Source organism: Ranitomeya imitator, chromosome 6 (genome assembly GCF_032444005.1).
Source record: "Ranitomeya imitator isolate aRanImi1 chromosome 6, aRanImi1.pri, whole genome shotgun sequence".
NCBI classification, from domain to species: Eukaryota; Metazoa; Chordata; class Amphibia; order Anura; family Dendrobatidae; genus Ranitomeya; species Ranitomeya imitator.
In genome coordinates, this window is record NC_091287.1 from 161,006,839 (window position 1) to 161,020,557 (window position 13,719).

Genomic DNA, 13,719 nt, shown 5'->3' on the forward strand with positions numbered 1-13,719 from the left:
CAGGTCCCTTGCTGTCTGCTTCCCGCACTGTGACTGCCGGCCGTAAAGTGAAAGCAGAGCACAGCGGTTGTGCTTTCACTTTCACTTTACGGGCCGGCAGTCACTGAGTGCGGGAAGCAGACGGCAAGGGACCTGACGGACACCAGAATGTAAGTATGTGCTGTTTGTTTTTTTTTAGTTTAACGCTTGTAACCAGGGTAAACATCGGGTAACTAAGCGCGGTCCTGCGCTTAGTTACCCGATGTTTACCCTGGTTACCCAGGGACCTCGGCATCGTTGGTCGCTGGAGAGCTGTCTGTGTGACAGCTCCCCAGCGACCACACTACGATTTACCTACGATCACGGCCAGGTCATATCGCTGGTCGTGATCGTAGGTAAATCGTATAGTGTGACGGTACCCTTAGTGTACTTGTGGATAGATTTAGCTCTAGCCCCCTCTGCAGGAATTCTAGAATCTGGTTGATTGGTATACCCTCTTCAATATTAAAATTTGAAGAGGCCAGAAACTTCCTCCAAGTTCTAGAGTAGATCTGAGTTGTTATGTTTTTCCTACTCTTCATAAGGGTATCAATTACCTCTCAAAAACCATGCCGTCAAATGGAGACTCTTCACTTGTGGATGGTTGATCGGACCTTGATGAATTAAGTCCGGAATGTCCGGCAGCACCCAGGGGTCTTTCACGGACATGGTCCTGAGCCAGGAAAACCAGGCTCTTCTGGGCCAGAACGGAGCGATCAGTATGACTCTCGCTTGATCCTCCCTTATCTTTCTGACCACCAGCGGCAATAGATTGAGCGGGGGGAACGCATATGCCAATCGGAAATCCCATCTGATCAGGAAGGCATCCACTGCCAGTGGATATTCCCTGGGATTTAAGGAACAGAAATTTATCGTCTTTCTGTTGTGCTTGGTGGCAAATAAGTCCACTTCTGGATGACCCCACATGCGGACAATCCGGTTGAAGATCTTTGTGTTCAGAGACCATTCTCCTTGTTTTAAGGTGCTTCAACTTAGAAAGTCTGCTCTTATATTCTCTCTCCCTCTTATGTGAACTGCGGATAAAGATAGAAAATGGTTTTCTGCTATCTGGAGCAGGCGATCCGCTACTTCCATCAGGGACTTGGAGCGTGTTCCACCCTGGTGATTCACATAGGCCACTGCCACCTGGTTGTCGGAGAGGATTTTGACATGGTGACCCTGTAGATATACGAGGAGTTCTTTAATTGAGAATTCAATTGCCATTAACTCCCTCTGATTGGAAGAGGCTGATGTTTGGGGATCCCATAAACCCTGGACTACTACGTCACCCATGTGTGCCCCCCACCCCGTGGGGCTGGCGTCCGTCGTAATTACCCGAGTCACTTGAGTCACCCAGGGAACTCCTGCTGACAGATTGTCTTCCTTCAGCCACCATCTAAGAGATGTCAGAACCTCTGGACTCAACGTCAACTGACCCTGCAAGGAACCTTGTAAGACTCTATCATAATTCAGTACGTCAAACTGTAAAGGTCTGGAGTGGAACTGTGCCCAACGGACGGCCGGAATACAGGAAGTTAGGGAACCTAACAAAGACATAGCCTGTCTAAGAGTCATGGTTGGATTATTAATTGCTTTTAATACCTGTTGTTGGATATGGAGCAGTTTATCAGGTGGAAGACAGCATTGTTGGGACTCGGAATCTAACAGCAGCCCTAGAAATCTCTGGGTTTTTAGGGGTTGTAATCGGGATTTTTCATAGTTTATAATCCAGCCCAGATGTTCTAGTTTGGACATAGCTGTTTTTACCTGAGCAAGGCAATGGTCTGCTGAGTTTCCAACTATCAGGAAATCATCCAGATAAGGGATTATGAGGATATCAGATTCACGTAAGTGCGCCATGACCTCCGCAACAACTTTAGTGAATACTCGGGGAGACGTTGAGAGGCCGAAGGGAAGGGCTCTAAATTGAAAGTGTCGAACAATACCCCCCATAGACACCGCCACACGTAGGAACCTCTGAAAGTTTTCATGGATAGGAACATGATAATACGCATCTTTTAAGTCCACAACTACCATGAAGCAGTGTTTGAACAACATTTTTATTGCAGAGCTGATTGACTCCATTTTAAATGTGGCTTTAACCAGGTATTCATTAAGGGATTTAAGGTTAATAATAGTCCTAAATGACCTGTCTGGTTTTTGAATCAGAAATAGAGGAGAGTAGAATCCACTCCCTCTATCTGACTCTGGGACCTCAATCAGCACGTTCTTAAGGCATAAACTCACAACTTCTGCCTCTAAAGCAGTCTGTTCAATAGTGGAGGAGCGTAAGGGGGTTAACATAAATTTATCCCGAGGCCAGTGAATAAATTCCAATTTCAGGCCTTCTGAAATAATACCTCGGACCCAGTCACTATTTGAGATGTTAGTCCATGCGGAAGAGAAGGCTGACAATCTCCCTCCCACAGGGATTGCTAGTCATTGGTCCGGTTTCTTATGTTCTTTTGAGGAACGGCGGAACATGTAACCCGTACCTCTCCTGCGTCTATCCTCCATCTAAAGTTCTCTCTAGAGGGCGAGGATGCGCGCTTCCTTCCGCGACCAAATCTCCTCCTGTTGAATGGACGCCGATAAGAGGCTGATGACAAACTAGGGAATTTTTTCTTGTCATCTCCAGCCTTTTCAAGCAGCTCATCCAAGGTTGGCCCAAAGAGATATTCCCCTTTGCATGGAATAGCGCATAATTTGGACCTTGATTGAATGTCACCCGACCAACACTTCAACCACAGGGCTCTACGAGCCGCGTTGGAGAGTCCTGCTGCTCTGGCCGCCATTCTGACCGAATCGACCGACGCATCCGACAGGAAAGCCGCAGCATCTTGAATCACCGGAAGCGCACTTAGAATAGAACTTCTGGAAGCGCCTTCTTTAAGCTGGGATTCCAACTGTTCCAGCCAGACCATTAGGGATCTGGCTGTACAAGTCGCAGCCACTGCCGGTCTCAAGGATCCGGCTGCCATCTCCAAAGTACCTTTAAGGAAGGTATCCGCCTTCCTGTCAAGAGGGTCTTTAAGGGATCCCATGTCCTCGAAAGGTAATGCGGCTCTCTTTGATGCCTTTGCCACCGCGGCATCTAATTTAGGGGCCTTGTCCCAGGTATCCACAGTCGTATCCTCAAAGGGATACCTGCGTTTTAAAGCTGGTGGTAATGAGCCTTTCTTCTCCGGTTTCTTCCATTCTCGGAGAATCAGGTCTTGAATTTTATCATTCACCGGGAAGGATCTACGCTTCTTGTGTTCCAAGCCACTGAACATTAGCTCCTGCCAGAGGCAGACAGAATCGGCTAGATTCCTCTTCTGATGACGAGGAAGAGAGATTTGAGCCATAAGAACCTTCCTCTTTATCTTCCTCTGACGAATCAGAGATCACCGAGGCTCTCTGTTTTGAACTTCCCGCCTGGGACATAGACCGCAGGGATTCCCTTACTTCTGTACGGATCATCTCACGTAGATTAGCCGTAGAAGCAGATTCTTCTGCTACCTAGGGGAGGACAATAAGGGTGATACCATCTATCTAGCCTGATGTCACTCAACCCCTCCACTCCTGTAGACCTCACCGTCTGTTGTATACAGGAGGCGCATAATTTTTTAGTATAAGAATCTGGTAACGGGACTTCACACAGGGCACACTCCTTATGTTTCGACTTTGCACTTTTCTTCCCCTAGAATGACAAAGTATAAGGGGCCCGCGTCACTGAGTGAGCATTCACGTAGATCTCTTACCAGTGTACGCCAACAAAGGTACCGGAACACGAGGGGGTTCTTTGCCAGTCGATGCTCTAGATCCCTGCTTGGACGAGCTTTTACGGCTGGACTGGTCACTCCTGGCATGCTCCTTCTCCGTGGGCTTTTGTCGCACCTCCTCCGACAGCTGAAGCTGCCACTCACCATCACTCTCCATGATGTGGATGTGACCAAAGGCAGAGCTCTAAATCCAGCTCCTGCTTAAATCCCCCTCAGATCCGGTCAGCAGGCTGCCTGGCACCACTCTCATTGGTTCCTGCTGATGAGGCTACAGCTGGGGGGTTAGCGCAGTGTGTGAGGAGTCCGGCGTTCAGGATCGATGGGCGCCGCCATCTTGGATGAACTGCACATGCGCAGTTCCCCAGTGACCCGGAAGCGCCTGCTGACTCTGCCCCCTCGACGTCACTGCACCCGGAAACGCTCCAGCTAACGCTGAGAGCGATGCAGGACGCCGAAGAGCACGCAGCAGCACTCCGGATAGCGTTCCCCTCCTAGCACCGCTACCTCACCACCGCGCTGCACCACCACATGAACCGAAGGAGCGCTATACTTACCGGCGCCGGCGCTGAAGGAGATCAGGAATCCTCCGGACTCTGCTCCCTGCTGTCTACGTCACTGACGTGCAGTCCAGCCAGGACCACCGTGACGTCTTCCAGGGGCTTCCGCACCGGCCGAGGTAGGAGACCCCCCCGCTACCTGATTCGGTCCGGCCGGCCTGGGATCCATTACGAGATTCATCTGTAGGATCCTGTCCCTTCAGGAACAGGAAACCAACTGATGCATAGGGAGAGGTGCCGCCCTTTTGTATCTGTAGGTTTCCTGTTCCTGAAGGGCGGATCCCCTCCCTCATAGTGCTGTCATGGGAATCCGAATAAATAACAGTTTTTTGGCACAAGGTTCTACTAAGCAGGTCTTCTAAGCAGCTGCCTAGCACTCTGAAAATGAAAATGGTGGAGGCCCACGAAGCAGGGAAGGCTATAAGAAGATAGCAAAGTGTTTTCAAGTTGCCCTTTCCTTAGCTCGACACGCAATTAAGAAAAGCCAGTTACCAGGAACAGTGGATATGAAGATAAGGTTTGAAAGACTATGCAAAATTTCAGTGAGAGCGGCTCATAGGATTGCTAGAGAGGCAAATCATATCCCCCGCTTGACTGCAAAAGACCTTCAAAAAAATTGAAAAGACTCTGGAGTTGTGGTACATTGTTGTACTGTTTAGAGACACCAAATATGGTCATCATGGAAAAGTCATCAGAAGAAAACCTCTCTTGCGTCCTCACCATAAAATTCAGTGTCAGAAGTATGCACAACAACATCTAAACAAGCTTGATGCATTCTGGAAACAAGTCTTGTGGACCAATGTATGTGTGGAGAAAAAAAGGCACAGAATTTCAAGAAAAGAACATCTCACCAACCATTAAGCATGGGGGTGGGCTCAATCATGCTTTGGGGTTGTGTTGCAGCCAATGGCACGTGAAACATTTTTTTGGGTAGAGGAAAGAAGAGATTCAACAAATTCTTGATGCAAACTTAACACAATCTGTAAAAAAATGAATAATGAGCCTAAACACAGGTCAAAATCCAGAATTGTCCTAGGTGATTTCCTTGCAAAGTAATTCACACGGTCCGACACTGGCTGTCATTCATTCAGGGGAGATAGCCACAGTGAGTATTCTATTATCCCTTGACTAACATTTGTTACTACTACAGTACTTTCACCCATCTTGCAATGGGTGGGTATATCAGGAGACAGTATAGTTATTAGTGTAAATGGCACTAGAGTCTGCGATAAAGACTATACAAGTCTATGGCTATGTTTCCACGTGGCGCACTGGCAGTGGTTTGAACGCAGCGGATCCCCGCTCTGTCCAAAGCACTGACGGCTTTTGTATGCTCGGTGATTCCGCATGTGTTCAATGAACACATGCGGAATCACTGTATCTTATACATAGAATGGTGAATTTATCTTGCGGAGACCATCTCCGCAAAATAAATAGACATGCTGTGGTCTATAAAGACGAGCTGCATGTGCGTAAATGCAGGTCTGCCACCTGCGTTTTTGTACGCATAGTGGATATGGGATTTCATAAAATCCCCTACACTATGCTGTAGCATCTGGACGCTGAGGACTGGACGCTGCGGCTGTATGCATCGTCCAATCTGCAGAAAATACGCCACGTGGAAACATACCCTATGGGTGCATGCAAAACATCGGACTGATATACGCCGACTCACACAATGGAGAAATGAAGTTCTCAATCTTCTCTGTGCATGCGAGAATCGGATCACAGTAAAATGATACTCGGTTCCCTCTCGCAGCAGAGTTTTACCTGAGGGTCATTTGCATATAGCATCCGGTCCTCTTGCATGAGACAATCATCGGATGCTACTCGCCAGTGTGAACAAACCCTAAAGATGAGAATCACTTACCACATGTTGCAATTCTGGTCTGTCCTTCATCTCTTCAATAACTTTATCAATCTACAAGAGATGGAAACGAGTATCACTCACAAGGGTCCAGAAAAGCCTTCTCTAGGTTACATAATGTATTGGAAAAGAAATTTCAAGGCTACAATAAAGATGCAGTTTTGAAAAGGATCTACTATATGTGAGCAGTATAGGATGGGGGGGGGGGGGAGAGAACTGTGTATCTAGAAGAAAGCTGGGAGATAGGGTTGCTCCTATCCGACACCATCCTCTCAAAAGTCAATGCAGAAAAAAGGGCAAACCAATGGTGATATTGAAGAAGTGCGGATACTCACTGACCCATATACAAGCTATGTAAATGGAGCCATATATATGTTGTACAGTTCTGGTAAAATGTACATGGATTTTTCCCTCAAAACTGCTAAATCAAATAATAGAAACCATCCATTCCTATGGTGGCACACAAGAATGGACTGCCACTTTTAAGTCTCAAGGTGTAATTTGGTTCATTAAACCTGAACCCTGAGACATAGGGCAGAATATTAGGTCTGTGACAACAGCACAGTGCTACATATGGACCACGTTTCACCATGCACAAGATAAAGGGTTTTCCGCTATTGGACAACCTTATGTGAATGCCCCCAGCGTGAAAAGTAAAATAAGAAAACAGAATACCTATCTGCCGGACCAGCTCCCTTAGCAGTGTCCTCCCAGCAATGTTGTGACAATGGTTATATCATATGATCCTGCAGACATCCATCTGAGGGTTGCAGCCCATGTCACAAACAATGTCATCGGAGAAAGTAATGCTTAGAGCAGCGTTAGTCCAAGAGTCAAGAATGCTTTTTTTTTCTATTTTACTTCGCAAACTAGTGATATTCAAAAATGGTTGCCTGGTAGTGGGCAGCCCCTTCAATAAAGCCATTTTGTCAGGCATAATTCTGATAAATACTTACAGAGATTTTGTCTTCATTGTCCAAAAGCATATCCACGGCTTTCTAAACAAGAAATGTGAGTAACAAGTGAAAAATGCTGTACAAAAATAATAATAATAATATCTAACTGGCAATAGAAAAGTAAGAAAAATGAATATATGCATGTTTGTAGATTTTAACAGCCTTCCTACAGGCAGGTGTGAATAGTTGGGCAAGTCTGCTGCTCAGAAATCTAAGTGGTTGGGTCACAGCTCTAACAGGAACTTTATTGTTGTTGATTCCTGTAAAACAGGTTGTTTTAAGAGGAAAAGCCCGTGGTTTTATTTTTTGGGCATGTGGTGTAAAAAATTGCATAGCATGAAATCCTGACGAAGCAAGCCATGTACTCATGGATTAGACCATTTTAGACTGTGGACTACTAGGCTTGTGAGCAACCAATTAGCACTCTTTATCAGCGGACTGTCCATCTGGAAATTCTGGCAAATGCAAGATGGGCCAATGTCTACAGTGGCCTGCGGTCTTATTCCTCCATGACAAATTGCTTTTTCTCTTCTGGGCACCACACACTGCACTACCTAAGCTGCACAGCCTACAACATTCACAGGCAGTAGTAGTGACTGTAGTGTAGTGAGTGAACAGAGCTGAGGCAGGCTGCCCGTTATCCTCTCACCAATGTCGGACTGACCAGCTCTGCACCTGCTGTTATACTCCAGCATTAATGTGGCTGCTGCTATTACAGCGATATGCCGTGTGGTCCCCACAGTGAGGTTAGCTATAATAATAATAATAATCTTTATTTATCTAGCGCCAACATATTCCGCAGCGCTTTACAGTTTAACAGTTTCAAACACAAAAGTCATAAGTAACAACGTTAACAATACAATAATTAAAGCAAAATAAGACGACCCTGCTCGTGAGAGCTTACAATCTACAATGAGGTGGGGGAGATGCAAAGTACAGGTGTGTATTTACAATGATGTATTTACAATGATGGTCCAGCCATCTTCAGGGGTTGGGGAATAGATGGGGATAGTGAATGGGCTACACACACACAAACATAACATAACTTTGATTAGGGAACGTGATACATACAGCTATACATATCAGCCACTCCTGCTTCACAACATGTACGACTGCTGCACCCGGTGTGCTCACCCTAGGCCATGGGGCTTCAGCACAGGTTCTTGCAGTCTTCTCCTGGCTGACTAGTGGGCTCAGTCCACATATTAACCCTCTGCACTACACCAATCAGAGATCTGTCAGCACACTACCTGCAGTAGAGGTGTGCATGGCCCAGCCAGGCTTCCCCGCCATGTCATACTACTGGTCAGGGGCTTATAGACCCTAAAACTACAACTAGTGTGAACGACCAGGAAGGAAGGATTTCACAGTACAGGGTGCCTAAAGCCAAGAGATTTACAGGATTATGCAATTTGGGTCTATGTGTGTGCAGAGGGATGTGCATGTATTGCGTATATACTGTATACACATACTATATATATATATATATATATGTGTGAGCATATATATGTTGTATCTGTGTGCAGGGTGTATGTATTCAGTAAATGCATAAAATAGAGCCTAGGTGACTAAGTCAATATAGAAAAGAAGGCAGCGCGGGTTCCTAATGAGCACTACGGTATTCATAGTCAATAAACCTGAAGAACTATAATCACAGGTCCAATTAGGGAACAGTAAAATTGTTCTATTCATACTTATAGGGGTGTCAGTTTTTACATTTTTAACACTCTATCACTTGAGTTGTGTTAACAAAGACATTTTGGAGGCAGTACTGGAGAAAAGGAGTAGGGAGTAAGTAATAATGATTTTGATGCAAAAGAAGGTGCAAAGTGACCTAAAGGGAGAAACCTATGTACCCCACTCTGTCTCTGGACAGCATGTGGTGTACCTGTGTGCTTATAAATGCCAGGATAGCCTCAGTCCAGGCCTAGCACTGTTCATGCCTTAAGTCCACATACCACAAGTCCTATTTACGGCGAACCAGAACATCACCTCGCTGCCGAGCAGAAGTGAAGCGTGGACTGTAACAAGGCTAATAAGTGATCGCTGACTTCATGTCTAGTAGGAATGGTGATTTATACTAATAAAAAATAATACTTTCTGTATCAATTCCTCATATTTTTGGCTTTCAGTCACTGAATCCAACCTGATCGATAACTTCCAGGGTATACAAATTTGCCCAGGTGATGTAATTGGCACACAGGGGCTCGGCTGGTTACATGGACAGGACAGATTTTTATCTCCTGGAACCCAACAATAAAGACCCTCATTTCATGACCATGCGTACAGATTATCCGGAAGAAGCATACGTTTGTTATCAAATGTCTATTCTTCATTTGCCAAAAATGGAAAATCCTTAATTCTGATTTAATGTGTCCTTTCTCGAATGGACTATGAACATGTGTTTGTTGGCAGTGAGACACACTGATGTGAATTAGTTCCAATCATGGATAACCATGCGGCATCAAGGCTACTTACATCTGTGTCAAAATCCATGAGCAAAACAATTTTGTCCTTGATGGAGCTGAAGAGGTTATGCTTGTGAATCAGATCAAAGACCTCCTTGTGCCGAAGTGTTAGGTAAATTTCCAGAGCTTGACTGTAACACTGATCATATGTGTGTCTACAAAGACATAAAAAAAAAAGCATCAACACGGACATACTGAATATTGATAGTGTTTCTAACAGTATAGCATCTATTATTGCAATGTTATATTCTCAATTACACCTTTACATTAATATGAGTACATGTAAATAAGTAACACATTAGGGATATTTTACACAGTAACATGCAGAATTATGAATGCAGCTCTGGACTATACCACGTGACCAGTCTATTATTATTATTAACACTTTTACAAAAGTTGCTTAACTTTCAACATTCAGTAACTGTAAAATGTTATCTGACGTTCACAGGTGGACACTACAAACACAACGGTATAATGATTCATTTTGTCATCAATGTCTAACTGGTTGTGGCCAAATACCCGAACTGTCACATGTTTAGAGCGGATGGCTTCCTTTTGGGTTTTCTTCTGACACAGCGCCACTCCCACTGCAGCTCTAGCCGCTCAATAAAATACAGCCCTATTAGCTGGAATGGGCCTGTGTTATAATTGTGGGCAAAGCACAAGATCCGCTATTGCCGTATGTTCTCCCGTGTTTGTGTGGATTTCCTCAAACACTCAATACATACTGATAGGGAATGTAGACTGTGAGCCCCAATGGGGACCGAGATGATGAGGAATTAATGGCGCTAAATAAATAAGCATAAGAAATGATAAATGTAAACAGTGAAAAATCTCGTTGACTAAAAAAAAGGATTCATTGCAGTATCTATGCATCTTTTCAAAGATGTAAATTAGTTACAGTTATGATTCATATGAATAAATTAGTTATTGAAAAAAAGCTGCTTCTAGAATCTAAAGCCCAGCTAACTCCCACGTGCAGTTATTTGCTTTCCTGTAAAATACACTGCAGACTTTCAGCATCCGGCCAGCGGGATTCATTATAGGATGGCCTTTCTTTATTATATTTCGCAGAATTGATTTCTACTCCTGAATAAATACCATAGGATGAAACCAAACTTCCTGGCTTTGATGCATGCAGCCGCTGTCCGTGTATTACATAAAGCTGAATTCATTATCATGATTAGTCCACTTTGCTCCATCTCAGCGGCAATAATCAATGCTCAGCAGCGTAGCATTGTATGTAGATGTGCACGGCAGATGTCCAGACTGTTGGTGGACCAAGTCTATTCCTAATGAATCCGCAGAGTGCTAATCATTAGACGTGTTGGGCAGGAGTTCTGGCCTACTAGAGCTCTCCATTGTACTCTCGATTGCATTGTAGCATAGAACACACAGGACAGAAATGAGATCTAATAGTATTTTGTGAAGCAACTCGGAAGACGTGGACCCTAGAGACAAGTGACGGTGTCCAGGGTCATCTGCAGTGTTGTCTTCTGCTAAACCTTTGGGGTCTATAATTGATTCAGTAACTAGTCCTACAGTAAGATACTGTAGGCCCAGTACTTTACAGAAATCATCATCGCTGTCCCCCCATGGCGTCTCACCATCTAAATCAGTATGTCTTTGCAGAGTGGAAGGAAACCGGAGTATCCGGAGGAAACCCACGTAAGCACGGGGAGAACATACAAACTCCTTGCAGATGTTGTCCTTGGTGGGATTTGCACTGAGGTCCCTAGTGCAGAAAAGCAACAGTTCTAAACACAGCCACCGTGCTGCCCAGGACTAGAAAATTGATTTATTCTCAGTACAGGACATAGATATCAAATCCTTGGAGGTTCAGACTGCAGAGCACCGGTAAGCACCATGTCTCCTTTATTGTTTCCCAGGCAAAGCTCTGTAGTTTCAGTGACAGTTGTGCCTTAAAACTCAGAGAAGCCCCTCCAAATGTACCGGACTGATCTGCAATGCCAAGCACCACTTCTACTAAATGTACTGAGGTGTCGATAAACATAACTGTCCCAAGAAAGAGCCGCACTACACAATCAACAAACATGATGACCCCTGAGACAATAGGTCTCTCAGGCTGTGTGCACACATTGCAGATTTGGTGCGTTTTTTTTCTGTGAGGATTTGTGACAAAACCTGATGCCAGCAAAGTGAATGAGAAACCTGAAGTGCCATGCACACGTTGAGTATTTTTGACTTGCAGATTTGGTGCAGAAAATAATCTGCAGCGTGTCAATTCTCTTTGTGTTGTTGCCTGCCTTTTTCACCCATTGAATGCACTGAAAAAAGCGCAGGCAAAAACGCATCAAAAACACATAAAAAACGCAACGTTCTTAAGGCTGCATTTTCCTGCCAAGAGAATCATATTAGCCATCAACTACTTGTTTGTTATCCCATTTATTGCCCCAAAAAGGTTCTGTAAATGTGTCTCCTCTTGGCATGAGGCACATTATCGTTTATACTGTTATTGTATTATTTTTGTTTGCTAATAATTTTTTTTATTTTAATAACAATTACATTTTAAGACACTTCTTCACTGTATAGAGACCTGTTGTCTCAGGATACATCATGTTTCTGTGTACTGAGGTGTGCCTGGTAGACAATAAATACCAAACAAAAAGGAAGAAAGACATTGCATAAAAGGCGTGCACACCTATATATATGAATAATACACAACTTTATTAGAAAACCAGCACATGTAAAACATAAAAACATTAAAAACATATCCAATAAGGATCAGAAAAATATACAACACACCAACCACTTATATAGTATATTATAATGTAAAGACCCACAACAATATGCAATTAAATGATGTAAACCCAAATGAGTCAAGTATCCGCTGTGGGTAATAATCAGACCACAAACCCTAATAGCATAAGGGCGTCCCCAGAGCTATCGTGGAACCAAGGTAAATAGAAATCAGATACCTGAGATAACACATAATAAACACAAACCAGCAGAGGGGGATAGCCTGAAAGGCAAAGAATATATATATGCCCCGCAGCTATAGCTAAACTATGTAAAGGCAGTAACTGAGAAGTGAGATGACCCCGAATGGTAAGGAAAATTCACCCATGCAGAAATAGCTAGGTGAAAAAGCATGGAGAAAAAAATCAGGTCTGCTCACCAGTTACATGAACGGAAGCCACAGTCATGATGTGCCTATAGCTACCATAGAAATCAACCCCATGCTGGTAGGTCTGAAGAAAAATAAGTGGAAAGGTGTGGGAGAATCCCACGCGTATCGCTGCGCTTGGCAGCTTCGTCAGGGAGACAATAAAGGCAACGCAGAGCTTGCTGGTATGCCATGGCCCATTCAGGCTATCCTTGGAAGTGCCATGATTCCAAGCACCACAAATCTAATATTGATAGCCTATCCTGAGGTTAGGCCTTCATTTATCTAGGCCAAAAGAATCCAAAAAATACTTTTTAAGGCAATGCATAATTGACTTGGGGCCCCAAATCCAAGCAACAGGCAACCTGGCCCTTAGGGTTAAAGTTAGTTTTGGATCTCCCTCCTCCCGTGGAGCAACTTGATCGTTCAATATCCTGTTTCATACTGGTCAAGAGTGAGAATGATGAGACACCAACACTTTCACTCTCTGCACCAATGGCCGATAACGTCTATCCCGATGTAACAATTCAAGAATGCTAAATCATGTATTCAATATCACAGTAGTGGACAATCCCTTAAAGGGAACCTGTCAGCAGGAATGTGCATGTTAAATTAAAGGTATGGGCATAATAGCGCTGTCATACTAATTCAATATATACCTTTAGTGTAAAAATCTGCAGCCTGGTTTTTGTTACATCAACATGATACATTTCGGTTTCCTCATCTCTTTGTGGCGGGACTTGCAGGCGGGACTGTGGGTAGGGTCTTTGGCTCAGAGGGCTCAGTCATGGCCCCTCCACTGCCCCTGCTGTATTCATTATCTTCGTGATTTAAATTTTGGGTTGGCGAGGTCCTAGATGTGGGCAGCGCACTTGCAGATTCGGCTGGTGTTGGACTTCATGAAAATGGTGCCAGTGCATGCACACATTGACCTCCGTTGGTCTTCAGGAATATGGTGCCGC

The 13,719-nt window shown here is 44.4% G+C and overlaps 1 protein-coding gene across 3 annotated transcripts in view; it reads right to left on the reverse strand.

The window, feature by feature from the left end:
• Positions 1-13,719, reverse strand: part of VPS41 (VPS41 subunit of HOPS complex) — a 354,940-nt gene that overhangs the window by 109,043 nt on the left and 232,178 nt on the right. For all 3 annotated transcript variants that reach the window (XM_069730259.1, XM_069730260.1, XM_069730261.1), the window contains exons 19-21: positions 9,641-9,785; positions 7,163-7,204; positions 6,210-6,260 (exon numbers count right to left, since the gene is read on the reverse strand). In XM_069730259.1, the coding sequence (XP_069586360.1) occupies positions 6,210-6,260; positions 7,163-7,204; positions 9,641-9,785 (238 nt within the window). The remainder of the gene's footprint in view (positions 1-6,209; positions 6,261-7,162; positions 7,205-9,640; positions 9,786-13,719) is intronic.